Source organism: Rhinolophus hipposideros (genome assembly GCF_964194185.1).
Source record: "Rhinolophus hipposideros genome assembly, chromosome: 15".
NCBI classification, from domain to species: domain Eukaryota; kingdom Metazoa; phylum Chordata; class Mammalia; order Chiroptera; family Rhinolophidae; genus Rhinolophus; species Rhinolophus hipposideros.
Genome location: NC_138061.1, coordinates 4811367 through 4825836, shown reverse-complemented (window position 1 = coordinate 4825836; position 14470 = coordinate 4811367). Strand labels below are relative to the sequence as shown.

The 14470-nt window shown below is 49.9% G+C and overlaps 1 protein-coding gene across 2 annotated transcripts in view; it reads right to left on the bottom strand.

Moving 5' to 3' along the window:
- The window catches only part of LOC308508279 ((E2-independent) E3 ubiquitin-conjugating enzyme FATS), a 194262-nt gene that overhangs the window by 3850 nt on the left and 175942 nt on the right, over positions 1-14470 (bottom strand). For both annotated transcript variants that reach the window (XM_081074718.1, XM_081074719.1), the window contains 2 exons: positions 14034-14211; positions 471-534 (listed from right to left, as the gene is read on the bottom strand). In XM_081074718.1, the coding sequence (XP_080930844.1) occupies positions 471-534; positions 14034-14211 (242 nt within the window). The remainder of the gene's footprint in view (positions 1-470; positions 535-14033; positions 14212-14470) is intronic.

Below are 14470 nucleotides of genomic sequence, written 5' to 3'. Positions count from 1 at the left end.
AGGCCCTGCCTCCATCAAGGTCCCCAGGAGAAACAGTTTCTCTCTTTCTCGTAAGGTTACCTTCCGAGGCGCATAGTGACAAACCAAAGTTGCCCAGAGCGATGATGGGAATGTTCAGAAGTGTTCCCTTATGAGTCTGGGGATCTCTTAGAGACCAATTACTGGATCGGTTCAGAATCCAAGACCCACCACTTTCCTAAGGTTTTTCCAAAAATGGCATTAACATTCAGAGGTGCAATTCAACAACTGCATTTCTTTTAGCCAGACTTTCAAATTCACGGCCAAGAAGACCTCAGACCTTAAATGTGGACCCAGAAACAGTGGCCCCGCTGGGCAGTGCCAAGCTCCATCAAGACACCCCTCCTTCCTCCCCTCCCCCTCCCCCCTCTTTTCTCCCCTTCCCCCTCCTTCCTTTTCTCCCCCCTCCCCCTCCCCCCACTCCCCTCCCCCCTCATATAATAACCAAGTACCTTTTCGATCGCATGTGCATCTCTTTCTCTGAAATGTACCTTTCTTTGGGTTTAAACAAGTTATCTGGAAAAAATGGAAAGACGATTAATTTCAGAAGGTATGGACGTCACCCGTTTCTGGAGAAACGCATTATGGAGGACTTGGCACACACTGTGTTATTGACCCTGAATCTAATCCCCCGCACGTGACAAACATTGCGGGACTCAGCAGACGCTCATACACCATAGTGGTTGTACTGAAATCAACAACCAACAGTTTGGTCTTGACAGTAGTGAAATACGGGCATGAAGTACAAGGTTGGCGTCTAACACACTTTATGAACAGCGACTCCTCTACATGCTTCATTTAGAGTCATGGTTTGTTGGGGGCAGTGCTAGGGTGCCACTAAAATGTGCTTCAGTGTCACCGTGGGTGCAGGGCGCTGGGTGTGAGGTCATCCCATCCACAAAATATCTCCACACTAGGTTTTTGGTGCCTCTGAGGACAAGAAAATCTCCCCGCCATCACTGGAGCATTTTGAGAGCAGGGGCTGTCACTCACCTCTCCAGCCTTCCGTCAGGCACCCCCAGCTTTTGCACCCATTGTAAGGATTACCCCTTTCCAGTGCCAGAAAGTGCCCGGGACAACATTATAGTCATGCCTTGCCTATCTCGTGTCCTCTGACTGAAGAACTGCACAGTGGCTAAAATCCACTGTGAGTCTGCACTGTTTTTGATGTAAGGAGAGGCTTACTAATGACAATGACATGCTGGGTGCCTGTTTCATGGTGTATCTGTCACCATGATACACCATTATCTGTGAAAGCTGTCACACTTTCTGGAATACCTGGAGAGGAGCCCGCTCCCCTACTTCCCTGAGCATCAGCAGATAGGAGACCCGGCACCCTTGCTCAGAATCACAGAGCTGACGTGGGAGCCCTGTGGTCCCTGGTGAAGATCCCACTATGTTCCTGTCAATCACCCTCGCTTGGACCCTCCCCCTTCGCTCATTCCTCCTGTGAGGCCACCCAAGACTTCTCAGGCTTCAGAATAGGCAGAATGTCCCAGGAATATACAAGAAGGTGGGAAACTAAAACTGTCCTTCTTTTCTGGAGAAAGACAACACAACTACCAATGTTCAATATGGAAACGACCCAGTGGCTGAGCCTGGATTCTCTCGAGTTGTTTCAACACAGAAGAAAAAGTGTTGGCCCCGTTACTTAAAAGACAAAATTCAAAGGAGAAATAACAGGAGAAAGAAATCAGAACTTTCCCAATTAAGGGAAAATGTCTCCCGTGTTTGGAAAAGCATTGGGCCATGAGAGCAAGGGGCAGAGAGCATCACTACGAGACTGTGATCTGCCGAGAGTCCGCAGTGACCACTCCAGACAGGGCTAGGTCAGAGCCTAGCGCCTCCCGAAAATGCCCCGGTCGTTCTCTAAGAAATGGCTGTCACCTTAAGGCAGTGAGGGTCTTGGGAAAGCACAAATGTGACAGCTGAACGAGTCCCACTCAGGCAGGGAGAATAAACCTTGTATAAAGAATTAGACTCAAGTCTCTGTTGGCATTCCTTGGGGGCTGCTCAAGTTTAGGGTGAGGCCAATATGGACAGAGGGATGGTGTCGGAAGGGAATAAAAATGTTACAAACTGCAATTTTGTAACATTTTTATAACTCAGGTCAATTGCATGTGGTCTACTCTCAGACATTAGTTTGGCGGGCTTTTTTTTTTTTTCAGTTTGTTTCTTTAGAGCAACTGATACCACAGTGAAGCTTTGGTTTTATTTCCAAGAGAAAACAAAAGCAAATGTGAGCTGTTTAGCAGCTCCACCATTTTGTTTTCTGAACTCTTGTCGTCCTGCTGTGCCTCAGCAGAAGTTTAAATTCTGGGCCCAGCAGCCTCTGTTCGTGCAGAACAAGCAGGTCAGTATCCAAGGGGCTGCTCCCTCCCCCGCTGACGGTGCTGCCCCACTGCTTGGGGACACATCTGCACGTTGGTTGGTGTTGACCTTGAGTTTTCATAATAGCCCAGCTGATGAATCATGGGGGCCCTTCTGGCCCCAGGAAAGACAGAGGCAAAAGGGACGGTCTACCTTCCTAGAGGAAGGGGTTTGAAATAAAGCAAGTGTGTTGCTAATGGGTCCCAACCTCACCAGAGTAAAGAGAACCCTATTTGGCACTTTGAGAGGGGACATGGCAAGAGAGAGGGGATACAGCAGCGTGACATACCTGGGGGATCAAGCGTTACTATTTGTGAAAATACTGCTAGGTTTATTGGAGCTCAATTGATCTTCATACTAATCCCATGGCAAGCTCATGATTTTTTTCATTTTAGGACTGGGGAAATGGAAGGTCAAAGGGCTCAGTGTTTCCTACTCAAGTTCACACAGTAAATGAGTAAGAGGCAGAGCTGAGTTTCAGCCCAAATCAGGCCAGCCCCATCCACAGATGCTGTTAACCTCAGAACACACAGCCAGCACCTGAGGTTGCAGAATCCATGTTTTGGGAGCCCTGACAAGTGCTAGCCCAGTTCCCATGAGACCAACCCAAAATTCGTTCTTTTACACTCCCTCCTTCTACATTTAATGAGCAGCTACTATGATACCAGGAGTCGCTCAAAAAAACAGTAGGTAAGATCCTGCCACGGTGAGATTTCATTTGTTGACAGAGGTGTCAGAAAATTAACAAAGGAGCTACAAAAATTTCAGACAAGAGCTCTGAAGACAGTGAAACATGGCCAGATGGTAAAGAGGGCCTGGGTGGTTAGGAAGGCCCCCAGGGGAGGAGACATTTAAACCATGACCCGAAGGACCACAAGAACCCGCCAGGTTCAGGCAACTGCAGCCTGGCAAATGACAGACGGCAGTACGCATGCAGGCCTAGTAGAGGGAGGACGCGGGGCTCATCCACAGGGAATGCGTGCAAAGCGGGGTGTAGGGCTGCGAGAGAAGACTCATGGTTTGGGTTTAATAACCCAATTTAATAACAAAGTTTTCACCTCATTGGTGCTGGACAGTAGGGGTGCAAAGATAAGTAAGACTCAGGGCTCACAGCCCAGGGTGAGAGGCAGATGAATAAGGCCGGTTGGTACCAGGACCCACGTCTGCACAGGGAGAGGGCTCATGCAGGCATGGTCACCCATCAGGAAAGGGCAAGACACAGCTGAGCTGTGTCCACAACAGCCGGCTGGAAGGCTGGGAGGAATGGTGGCCCAGGCAGAAGCGCACCAGGGCCCTGGGGCCTGCCTGTGGCCACAGACGGTTGGTCAAGGTCACGTGCAGCAGGACCCACTGGGGACCTCATTTCATGGGATGGAAACTGTTAACCATTCTGCATGTGCTTTGTCCAAGAATACAGTGAAATTCCATCTATCAATTCTCTTTTCTTGGAAATTCTGCCTTTATAAAATTAAAGTGACTAGTGAGAACAATTTTCAACCCACTTATGAGTCTTTTATGGATGTTCCTTGAAGCTTTGTGTATTCTAATTCACTAATATGGAGGAAAGAGAACTGTGGTTGTATTTACGTCTCATTATCATTCAAATAGAGGAGGGTGTTTTTTTTTGTTTGTTTTGTTTTGTTTTGTTTTCAATAAAATTACTAAGGTAAATCGCCCATTTCTGTCTTTCTGGAAATTCCTTTTTTTTTTTTATTCTTTCTTTTTTTAACTCTGAATCTCTGTGTCTGGCTTACTACGGTTTACCATCCAGACGACAGGGCCTGCTGCTAATTTCATTTGCAAAGCCAGACATGCTTAAACCTTTGCTTGTTTCAAAGTCAGCAAACAACCAGCTACGAGATCTTGGTTCTTCTGAGGCCGCACACGGGGAGATGCTGACTACAAGCCAGGTCCCACCATCCCATTAATCTCTACAAACGCATGCGGGTATGTATTATAAGCCCTCCCCTCGCATGGGTGCACACATACACAGGGACAGGTGCCCTCGACACTCAGGCAGCTGACAGTGTCACCAGGAGGCAGCTAGTGTCACCTGGACGCCAGCATGACTGGTTGTATGTGGGGCCTAGACTTGGTTTCCTCCACAGAGCCCTTCTCTGAAAAGCTTCCTTTTCTCTATTGAACAAGTAATCTAAATGATAATCAAGTTCACAGGGGTTATTAGGACAATGTCCTCCCAGAGCTCATTTTCTGCAGTCACCCTGAGTACTCTCAGACTTCGCTTCTTTTGTCTTAGAAACACCAAGACCAAGACATGGATGCCTGTTGGCGAGAATCCAGCCAGGAGCCAACAAGCCGGTTTGGAGTGTAGATGCCAAGTCTACACCTCCCAGAATCTTCTATTAAAGACTGAGCCTCTTGAAAGGAATAAATGGGGTATGTTTTAGGCAGGAAAATCCCTAGAGGATTCCCCCGCTGAACAAGGACCCCAGGACGCATGTATTCTAAGACCACAAGGCTGTTTATTATGCCAGTTTCACAACCAGTGAGCAGCTGGCCACTAGGGTTAATTACATTATGGTCTTCAGGAGTTAAATCCAGTTACTTGCGCTTCATTTCTATTCAGTTCCCCTTAGTGGGACCTCATTTGCTGACGTAGGCAATGGTGGAGTGGTCTATCTTGGACTAATTAGCCCTCCAGAAATCAAGCAGTGCCCGCTGCCCCGGGCAACGGGAGTTAGGAGACACGTAGGCTGTTTGCCTCTGAAGTGCTCTTGTGATGATAAAATCTTGTGCTGGGTAAACATTCTCATTTTTCTAAAATCACTTCGAGGCTTCTGCGGAATCCTGCAGGAATGACAGTTGTGTGTGTGAGTGGCCTGTTCCAGGGCTCTGGAAGGTGGGCGGAAGCCGCACAGATGCTGGCATTGCTAGGAAAATAACACCGCGTGCCAGTGTCATCCGGACACACCAGAGAGATGCTGATGTCGCAGTATGGAGATGCAGTGAGGCTCTCGGAGCCTTCTGGGGAAGGCGTACAAAATTAAGAAATGAAAAGCAAAGCAGAGGTTCCCAGAGGTCTCGATTCCGCTTTGCATACTCAGTTTGAGAAGGGTTCAGGCTCCTGGTTACAGAAGACTGAACCATTCTGCTCACGGAGAGCTCAGCTCCTGTACAGACCTCGCCCTCAGGTTTAGAGCAGGACTTCCTTCTCAGCACCTCCATGAAAAGACAGGGGGCTTGGAGCAGAGATGGATTTGGAAAGGGTTTGTCCCTCTGGGACAGGGGGTGGCAATGAGAAGGGCCCCCATGAGCACCGGCAGCCCATGAGTCCCCCTGTCCTCACCAGATCTTCATAGCAGAGAAGCTTGGGTGCAACATGAGTAGACAAGGCCAGGGGCCATGGCTTCAGCTCCCCCAGCTACAGGAAGCAGTTCTCCAAGTCAAACATGGCCATGAAGAACATTGTTGGAGAGAAATGGAACCTTAATGTAATCCCTGCTTCCATCCTGCTCCACCTCTTGGACCCCAGAGCACTGTCACAGCCCCTACTACACCCCCCTTCCCTTGGATTCCTATCCTATGTGATTTTAGACTTAATTTACAGCTGTCTGCTTGGCCAACTCTCTCCCCAAGTGGCTGTGAATCCTGGGAGGACAGGGGGAATCTCTTCTGCTCTAGTTGCTTCCTCCTCACCCCCCATACCCGCAGTCCATTCCACTAACACCCATCTCTGTGGCCAAGGACACCACATGTTAACACTTCTATTTAATGTCTGGTTAGTCCTCAAGAGGTAAGGCAGGGGGCAATGGGGCCCGAGGTGCTCCATTAGCCCCCATGAAAGCCTGGGGACCACTTAGGAAGACCGCCCTGTCTCAGTGGTGGCTCTCACCTGCACCACCTCTGCTCTCGGTGGCTCCCGTGGCAGGCTGCCCATGGAACCACAAGCTGCCACCGTGCAAACTAAGACCACCCTGGCGTCTGCAGGATCCGAGACTCACAACTAAAGCAGATCCTTGCTCAAGACCAGAAGCTCACAAACTGAACCCCCGCCAAGGGCTCCCACCAGCTGCCTAAAGCGTGCCTTTCCCGGGCAGCCCTGTGGTAAGAGCAAGGCAGCGTTTCCTGCAATGAGCACTGTGGTGGGGCTGCAGGCACACCAGTGGCAGATGGGCGGCTGCACCCGTCCGCCAGGATTTCAGGACCCCAAGTCTTATGATCTCACTAGACATGGCAGGAGACCCATAGTTTCTGTGTACTCGTATATAAAAATAATGCGAGCATTAGTGGATTAAACACGATACACATTTGATGATTCCCCTGGTCTGCCTGATCCCTCCACACCATGTAAGGTGTCCATTTGCGGTCTGAGTCTGAAGACCTGGGCCAGTTGAGGCCTTGGCCAGGTGGCCGTGTGCCCTGGACAAGCTGTTCAAGCTCGCTGAGGTCCTGTTCTGCTCAGTGTTGGGGATGGCATCTGTCTTAGGGGTTCCTGGGAGTTTCTTGGGAAGCAGAAGTTATGCTGTAATCCGAGAAGATGCAAGCTTCTACCACTATCTACCACTATTCTCCAGGCATCCCTCTTGCCGCCCGATTCAGGATGCAGTTCATCCTTACTCCAACCCAGCAAAGGAGGTCTTCCCTCCTCTTTACAGGTGAGGAAGCTGAGGTCTCGCAGTTACCTCAGGCCTCAAAGGAAGCAGGTAAGACACCGGGGGCCTGAGTTACGGATGGAATGTATAGATTTCTGTTCTCTGCAGATCTCCAGTCGCGGCTGGCAAAGTGGGGCTTGCATTTTGACACGAATGCCCACTGTGTGGCTTTCACGCACCGTCTACTCCCTGAGCCAGCAGCGTCAGCAGCGTCTGGGAACTCGTCACACATGCAAATACACATGTCATTTTCATCTGAATCAGAAATTCTGGGGCTGGGCCCAGAACTGTCTGCATTGTCACAGGCCCCCCAGGTGCTCACTCAGGCGTGAGGGCCACAGACAGAACGTAACAAGCGCGATAAGCCAAGACCCTCCATGGTTTTCAAGGCTTTGAGAAAGCATTGCAGATCGAATACAGGACACCCAGTTAAATCTGCATTTCAGATCAAAAATGAAGCCTGTTTGGGGATATGTCCTGCGCAATATTTAGGATATACTTATACTAAAGATGATTTTGTTGATCTGAAATGCAAATTTAACTGGGCGTCCTGTATTTTCCATTTGATAAATCTGGTTCTCTTTTCTCCCTGGTTATTTGATATTGTGACCTTGTGAAATCCTTTCCGTAGGGACCAAGACTGGCTCCTCTTTCCCCAACAGACTTTGTGCTGGGTACCAGCATGATGCAGTTGTTACAGATGGTAGGGGGCCACATGGAGACAAACCCAGGCAGGTCCTGTCACTGGACAAGCTTCCAGGAAGCAAAGCTAACCACAGGCTGTGGAATCAACACTATATCCCACTGCCCAGAAGTCCCCAGGGCACGCAGCCATCACTTCCTGGCATTGCCAGACCAAAGGGATGTAGGTAATGAGAGGAAAACCATTCTCCCAAAGTCCCAGGTTTCTGTGGGGAATGGCAGATTGAATCTCCAGTGGGGGTTTCTTTAGCAAAGCATGATAAGTATTTCTACAAGCAAAGAATCCTAGAGCAATGTTCACAAAGTTGACTCTCGAGAATTAGATAAAAGTGTTCCAAGGTCAAAGAAGTTTAGGGAAAATAAGGTTAAGCAAATTTAAGTAGCCTTCATTGTTGCAGGACTTATCAGTGCCTTTACCATACATCGGGCGTTGTAAAGGAACCTGAGGGGTTGGTCTTCCTCTGAAATGCATTTGGGATAGTCAGCAGCTTGAGGATACTGGGGAGAAAAGTGACAACTGCAGAACATAAATAGTTATTCTCAGTTTTCAAAAGATATTTGTGGTAATAGAATAGGATTACACACACACACACACACACACACATCTGGTGTACTTTCTCCACATTTTCTCAAATGTATATTTCTCATGTATATGCATGTTTTAAATGGTAAGTTTAAATTACTCCTTTAAAGGAACTTTAATAATAACAAGGACTCAAATCACACCTTCCCAATAAAAGAGTGACATGTAGTCCAACTCTGAAAGACTAACTATGGATCTGAGAATCAATATTTGCTCCAATTCCAGGGTTTCCAGCAGTTTTTAGCGCCACAAAATATGGTGATTTGTAGATGATGAATAAACTCTCATTCTCATTGCCAAGTAGTTTATATCCTTAGTGTCACCGCATGGTTTCTTACTGAACTACGCTGTAGCATAAGAGCGCAATCACTTGGAAAGTAAAATCAAGGCAATTGGGAAAAGGAATCTTTCATATAGTCATTTTCCCTTGCCAGTCCAATTCTGGTGGGTTAATTTTAGTGGAAATACCCTGTCCTTCAGCCTACTACTAATCAATGGACAGAAATTGATCTTTTCTTCCCATGTTTCTTAAAGGTCCCCAACACAAGACCTTTAGAGTCAGTCTGGGAAGCACACTAATAATAGTGTCTTCGAATCAGGGAAACGGTCTTTTAGCTAAATCATGCTTTGTGTTTTCTTTGTAAACTGATGAAGTAACAATCTACTTTTATCTGATAAGCACTTTTTAAAACTCTTTTGTGAGCAATATTGGGAGAACTGCCCCCAAATACACATTCAAATGTTTTATGGAAAAACATTCACGAGATCGGATCAGGCAATTGTAGGAAGGATGTGGCCAGTGTTTGGCTGGCTGCGTGATAAGCAGCACATTTTTATTACTGCGATGACTTCCCCAGCTATCTCCTATCTGCTGGGTCATTTCTCTAGCTAGATGCTCTGGGAATGCAAATTAATTTTAATACTTGCTCCAGCCAAGAATCATCAACGAAGGCCGCTGTGCTGGAGAAGGAATTCTGCAGTGCTTTCTGGAAAACTCCATTCTTCTACTGATCCGTGATTTGAATGACTCGTACTTGGCTCACCTTGGCGAGTGTGGATAATGCAATTCAGATGAACACCGTCTGCTTTGCTACACACAGCAGGGCTTCCCAGACTGACCTAGTGTGCTGTGTGCCCACTGGCACGTACGATCTGGGGCAGTCTGTCCACCACACCCACACGACAATAATCCCAAACGAAGAAGGCAAGAAGGCAGGGGATCTAGAGGGATGCAGGAGCCTTAAGTCCTCCAATGGAAGAGACTGGATGGGAGTAGTCAGGGAGGGCTTCATGGAAGAAGGGTTTTCTATACCATCACAGGTTAAGAGGACAACCTGGGAGCGCCATGAGGAAGACCACGGCAGGCAGAGGGGAATAGGGGGACAGAAGCAAGGCAAGCTGAGTTGTGTTTGAGCACTGCCAGGCGTTACAGCCAGCTGCAGTAGAGGGTGGGTAGAAGCAGTGATTCTGGAAGAAGCAAGTGCTGGACTGAGAATTGAAGTTACCACACAGCCCATGTCTTGCATTACAGGAATCAGGGAAGCGCCTGGGGCTTCAGAGATGTGGGAAGAGGCTGCAGTTGAGAGGGGCTTGTGGGGTTAGGCAGGAGTCAGAGAGGAAGAGGGACAGATAAAGCTTCTCTCAGGGGTTTCGGGGACCCTGATGGTGAATGTTACCAGCAAATGAGACCAGCTGGGAAGGGTGGGGGTGGGCAGAGGCAGGCTGGGAGGGGTCGGGGCTGCTGGGTGGGGATGGAATCCAGGGAGACTGAGAGGCTGGACCCCAGTGCGGTGGGGACCATGAGGGCGAGGGTTGGGGAGCTGCAGTCAGAACAGCCACAAACTGGTCAGCGGGACAGTGAGGGCTACCACCGACCGAGCACCTCGTACCTGCAGGTGCTGTGCCTCCGACTGCCTTGCCTGCAGGTGCTTATGCCACATGTGGGGCTATCCCTATGCTTACCACATGTTTTCAGTGCCCCCTGCTGCAGAGTCACCCTACAAGGTGGAAGCAGAGACCGATCCTGAGACACTAATTCCAGGTTGTGACTGGCCTTTGAGCGACCAAGCCCTGATGCTGCCCTGGGAAGCTCAGGTTGACGTGACTAGGTGGAGCCCCGACCTGAGAGGGAGAGAAAGGCCCTCAGACTGCTGAGTCCGGGCCTCAGAGATGCGAGCATAGGCCACCTCCTGCCTTCCTCCTCTAGCTTCATGGAGCTCATCTCTGCTCCACAACTTGGCGGTCACCACATTCCACTGACTCTGCCACCCAAAGACCTCAGGACTCTGTCCCTGTTCTGCCTTCCACTGCCCTGCCCCAGGGGACCGTAGTCATACGTTGCTTGGAGCTATGCTGTGCAATCCTGCCTGAGCTTTGGACCTCAGAATATGGTTCAACTCGGAAGCAGCACGTACAATGCCTTTTAGCCCCCACCTCCCTGTCTGCTCCAAACCCCCATTTTACCGCCCAGCCACAGCTGAGCTAAGCAGCCCCAGGACCTCTCACTCCTGTGATTCTGCCTCCTCACTCACCACCATCCCACTCTCCCCACCCTGCACACCGTCCATCTGCATTATCTCCACGTATCCTAAGGTCATTGGAGGTCTCCTCCATCAGGAGACATCAATATGCCATACGTAAGAACAAGTCCATCGCCCGTGGGTTGCCATGGTAACCCAGCAAAACTCCTTTCATGTCATTTAGCAAACCCCAAGGTCATTGCCTCCTTACCTGCGTGTTTTCCCCATGATTTGGGGAGGTGTGTGAGACCAGGGACTGTGCCTGGCCCAGAGTGGGCTCTCAAGAAAGGTTTGTAACCAATGGATAAAAAAGGTCCTTGTGTCACTGCTAGAGCCATGCGAAGGGGACCCAAGTGGCTCCCGGCGGACCAAAGAGACTTATGGGTTAATTAGCTCTGGGAATGCAGGCAGCTGCTGTCAGCAGAGACAGGCTGGGGCTGCAGGCAGGACCTTTATCATGCTACCTCCTCTCTCCGAAGTCCCAATTGTCATAAAAAATCTTCCCGTCTCAAGCCCAATTAACACTCACACACTTTGCAGGCACCCTGGGCCTTAAAGACGGCTCAGAATGCACTGGCCAACAGGAAGCAGAGCTGACCCTCCAGCCCTCGTAGTAATCATCCCTGCAAGTCAGGCGCTGGCTGTCCCTGCAGCGCTTGCCCGAGTGTGCGTCTGTCAGCTGCCAGAGCTCCCACCTGAACCTCTCAGGATTGTTCTGGAGCCAAGACTGCGGTGCAAGCCCTGGTTGGAGGCCACTGGCTCAGCTCAGAAAGCGATCCAGTCTCTCTAACAGACGTCTTGACACTGTAGCCAGAGCTCGTTCACGCATGGGATTTATGGACTAATTTAGCATGTAAGAAAAACATCTGCATCTCGCTTTTATCACCCTGCCAGCAGACAGGCTGAAGACAAGATGTGTACTGCAGACTTGTTTAATGGGGCGTTAAACACTGCCCCTCACTTGCCCATGCTCACACGAGGCTTTGGTTTCAGAGTTCGTCTGATTTAACGGACCTAACACAAACAAACATGAGCGTGAAGCTCTCATCAACACGTCAATACCACAGGGACAGGCCGAGGGGCCGTGAAACCCCCGCACGCAAGTCCCAGAGCATTGCAGTCACCGGGACGGTCTCGGAAGTTGAGGGAGGAAAAGGTGCTGAAGACTACGGACAGGGTCTGCTCACCTTTTGTGCTATACAATTTTAAGACTTTCACGTAGAGGAACGTGAACTTGTAAGGGTATCTGTTTAGGGCAAAACACCACAGGACAATGTAGAGGGTAGAACTGTGTCTCCCCCAAGGAGATGCATTCATGCCCCATCCCGGATATGTGAGTGGCTGTTTGGATGTAGAGTCTTTGCCGATGTACAAAAGTGAAAATGAGGTCAGACTGAACCGGGGTGGACCCTAATCCAACGATTGGTGTCCTTAGAAGAAGAGGAAATTTGGACACACAGACACATGGGCACAATGAGGAGCCACTAAAGATGGAGGCTGAGATCATAATGACATGTCTACAAGAAACGCCAGAAGCCACCAGAAGCCACCAGGGGCTGGGAGAGAGGCACAGGTTGGATTCTCCCGCGACACCTTGATTTTGGACTCTGGCCTCCTGACTATGAGAGAATACGCTTCTGTTATTTTAGCCACCGAGTCCCAGGAAACGAATACAGATGCTGGAGGCGATGGTATTCCAGACCATCCAGCACAGCGGGCCGAGGGGATGAGGGATCCATCATGTAAGTTCCCAGATGTCCCTGGGTCTCCATTTCTTCCTACACAAGGAAGCCCCTCAGACACTGTGTTTTGTCACATGTGACTAGGCTGAGCTTTAAAGCAGCCTTGCTTTATATGGGCTGACAACGCATTTGTTAACCTAACCGTTTTTATCAAGCAGGATTTTCTTGAGGCCAAGTAGCCCCCATGTCACAGGCACAACGAGTGGAGGCCCCAGGGGACTCCCATGGCGGCTGACATTTGGTCTCTCACTTCAGAAGTCAGCACCTGCGCTCGCCCGGGGGGTGCTCTCTGTTGAGCCAGAGACGAGACAGCCCCCACCTAGACCCTTTATCAGCCAGTCGGCTCACACTGCTGGCGAGTCACATCTGCACGTGGCGGAATGCTTTGGCACAAGCATTTTGCTGATTGCGCTTTCTTAGCTAACTGCAAAGTGTCACTGGGCAGGAGTATCAGGTGTTTGGCTAAATCCTTCACCCGGAGAAGGAAACGTTCAAGGTTGTCCTTGCCGGGGTCTTGACTCCCCTAGCGATGCTGGGTGGATGAGGGCCACAGCCTGCACGGACCATGGATGCTAGCAGGAGTCCTATGACAACACCCTTTGTCCTCTGTCCCCTAGGCCACCTGAAAGATCTGGTAATGCTTGCTAAGCTGCATTTTATTGAACATGGTTATTTCCCAGAGGACTTTTATTCAGCATTATACCCATGATTTCACCTCCTGGGGGCCAGAAGAAGGTTTTCCTAGGAAGAAAGATCTTAATCCTCTATCCAAAGGAATAAAACGGAGGTTTCCCCACACCTCCAGATTTTAAGATTTGAGTTGGTAGGCCATCAGTATGTGCTCTGATGTCCACCATTTTTGCCCTTGTCTCTCCTTGTTATTCTTGCTGGTTGCATAGTCTGTTTAAAAGCTCCATGAAGAGAGGGCTGGGCACAGTCGTGCTCACTGCACTCTCCCAGCTCCCAGCATGGTGTCTGGCCAGGAGAAGGCTCCTGGTATCTCCTTCTGTAATGTGTGCCACCCCTTGTGGGATGAGCGTGACACTGCGCCTGGAAAGCTGGCCCTCCATTTTCTGAGCTCACAGCAGGAACGGGGTTTCGAGATGACGAATGTTTATGTAGACAAGCTGGAGCCAACCTCTCACCCTGAGATCTGTTTTGCAATCTCTAAAGGGCAGTGCGGGTCTCTTGCAAATATCTGTCAGGAGCCAAGAATCGGAACTTGTACCCTGGCTGCTACAGTGGTGTGGCTTCCTTCCCAGCTAGCACGGTAAATTTGTGTCCCAAGTTATTTCTGCTGAATTCAGTGCCCATATAGAATCTCTCGGAGTGGGCTGGCTCTCAGAGAAGGCTTTATGATAAGGAGGTTCAGGTACTGGGAGCGAGTATGTGTCCCGCGTACGTCAGTGGCACCGGTTGGGCCACCACATCAGGGCCAGGTTCCAGCCCTGAGGATCCCCCAGCCTCCCCAGCTCCCCGAGCTTACCACTAAGAGGATGGGGGATGGTGAACTGCTTCCTGTGGGCGCGGATAGGAAACGGACTCTGCTTCTGGCCCTGGTCCCCCTTCCGCTGGGCTCTCCTCTGCTGGACCATGTGCTCCAGCTTCTTCAGCCGCTCTTGCGAGCGAGAGATGAACTGAGGGTTACGGACTTCCAGCGCTTCCTGATTGGAGCAAAGAAAGTATTTGCTGTTTAAGGCTGTTTAAGAGAAGTGACCCAGAAAGACCGCACATCCATCTGACGCATCAAGAAGCCAACCCCAAGTACGACATTTGGAGACCAACAGCTACCGTGCATAAGCTCGTCACCGTCTTCTCCCACCACCTCATGTGAACATTGTCACGGACCTGTTGGTGACATGGGTCCTGGCAGTGTGTCCTCGCCGAGGACCCCACTGCAACATCAAGGTTATATGTGCAAGG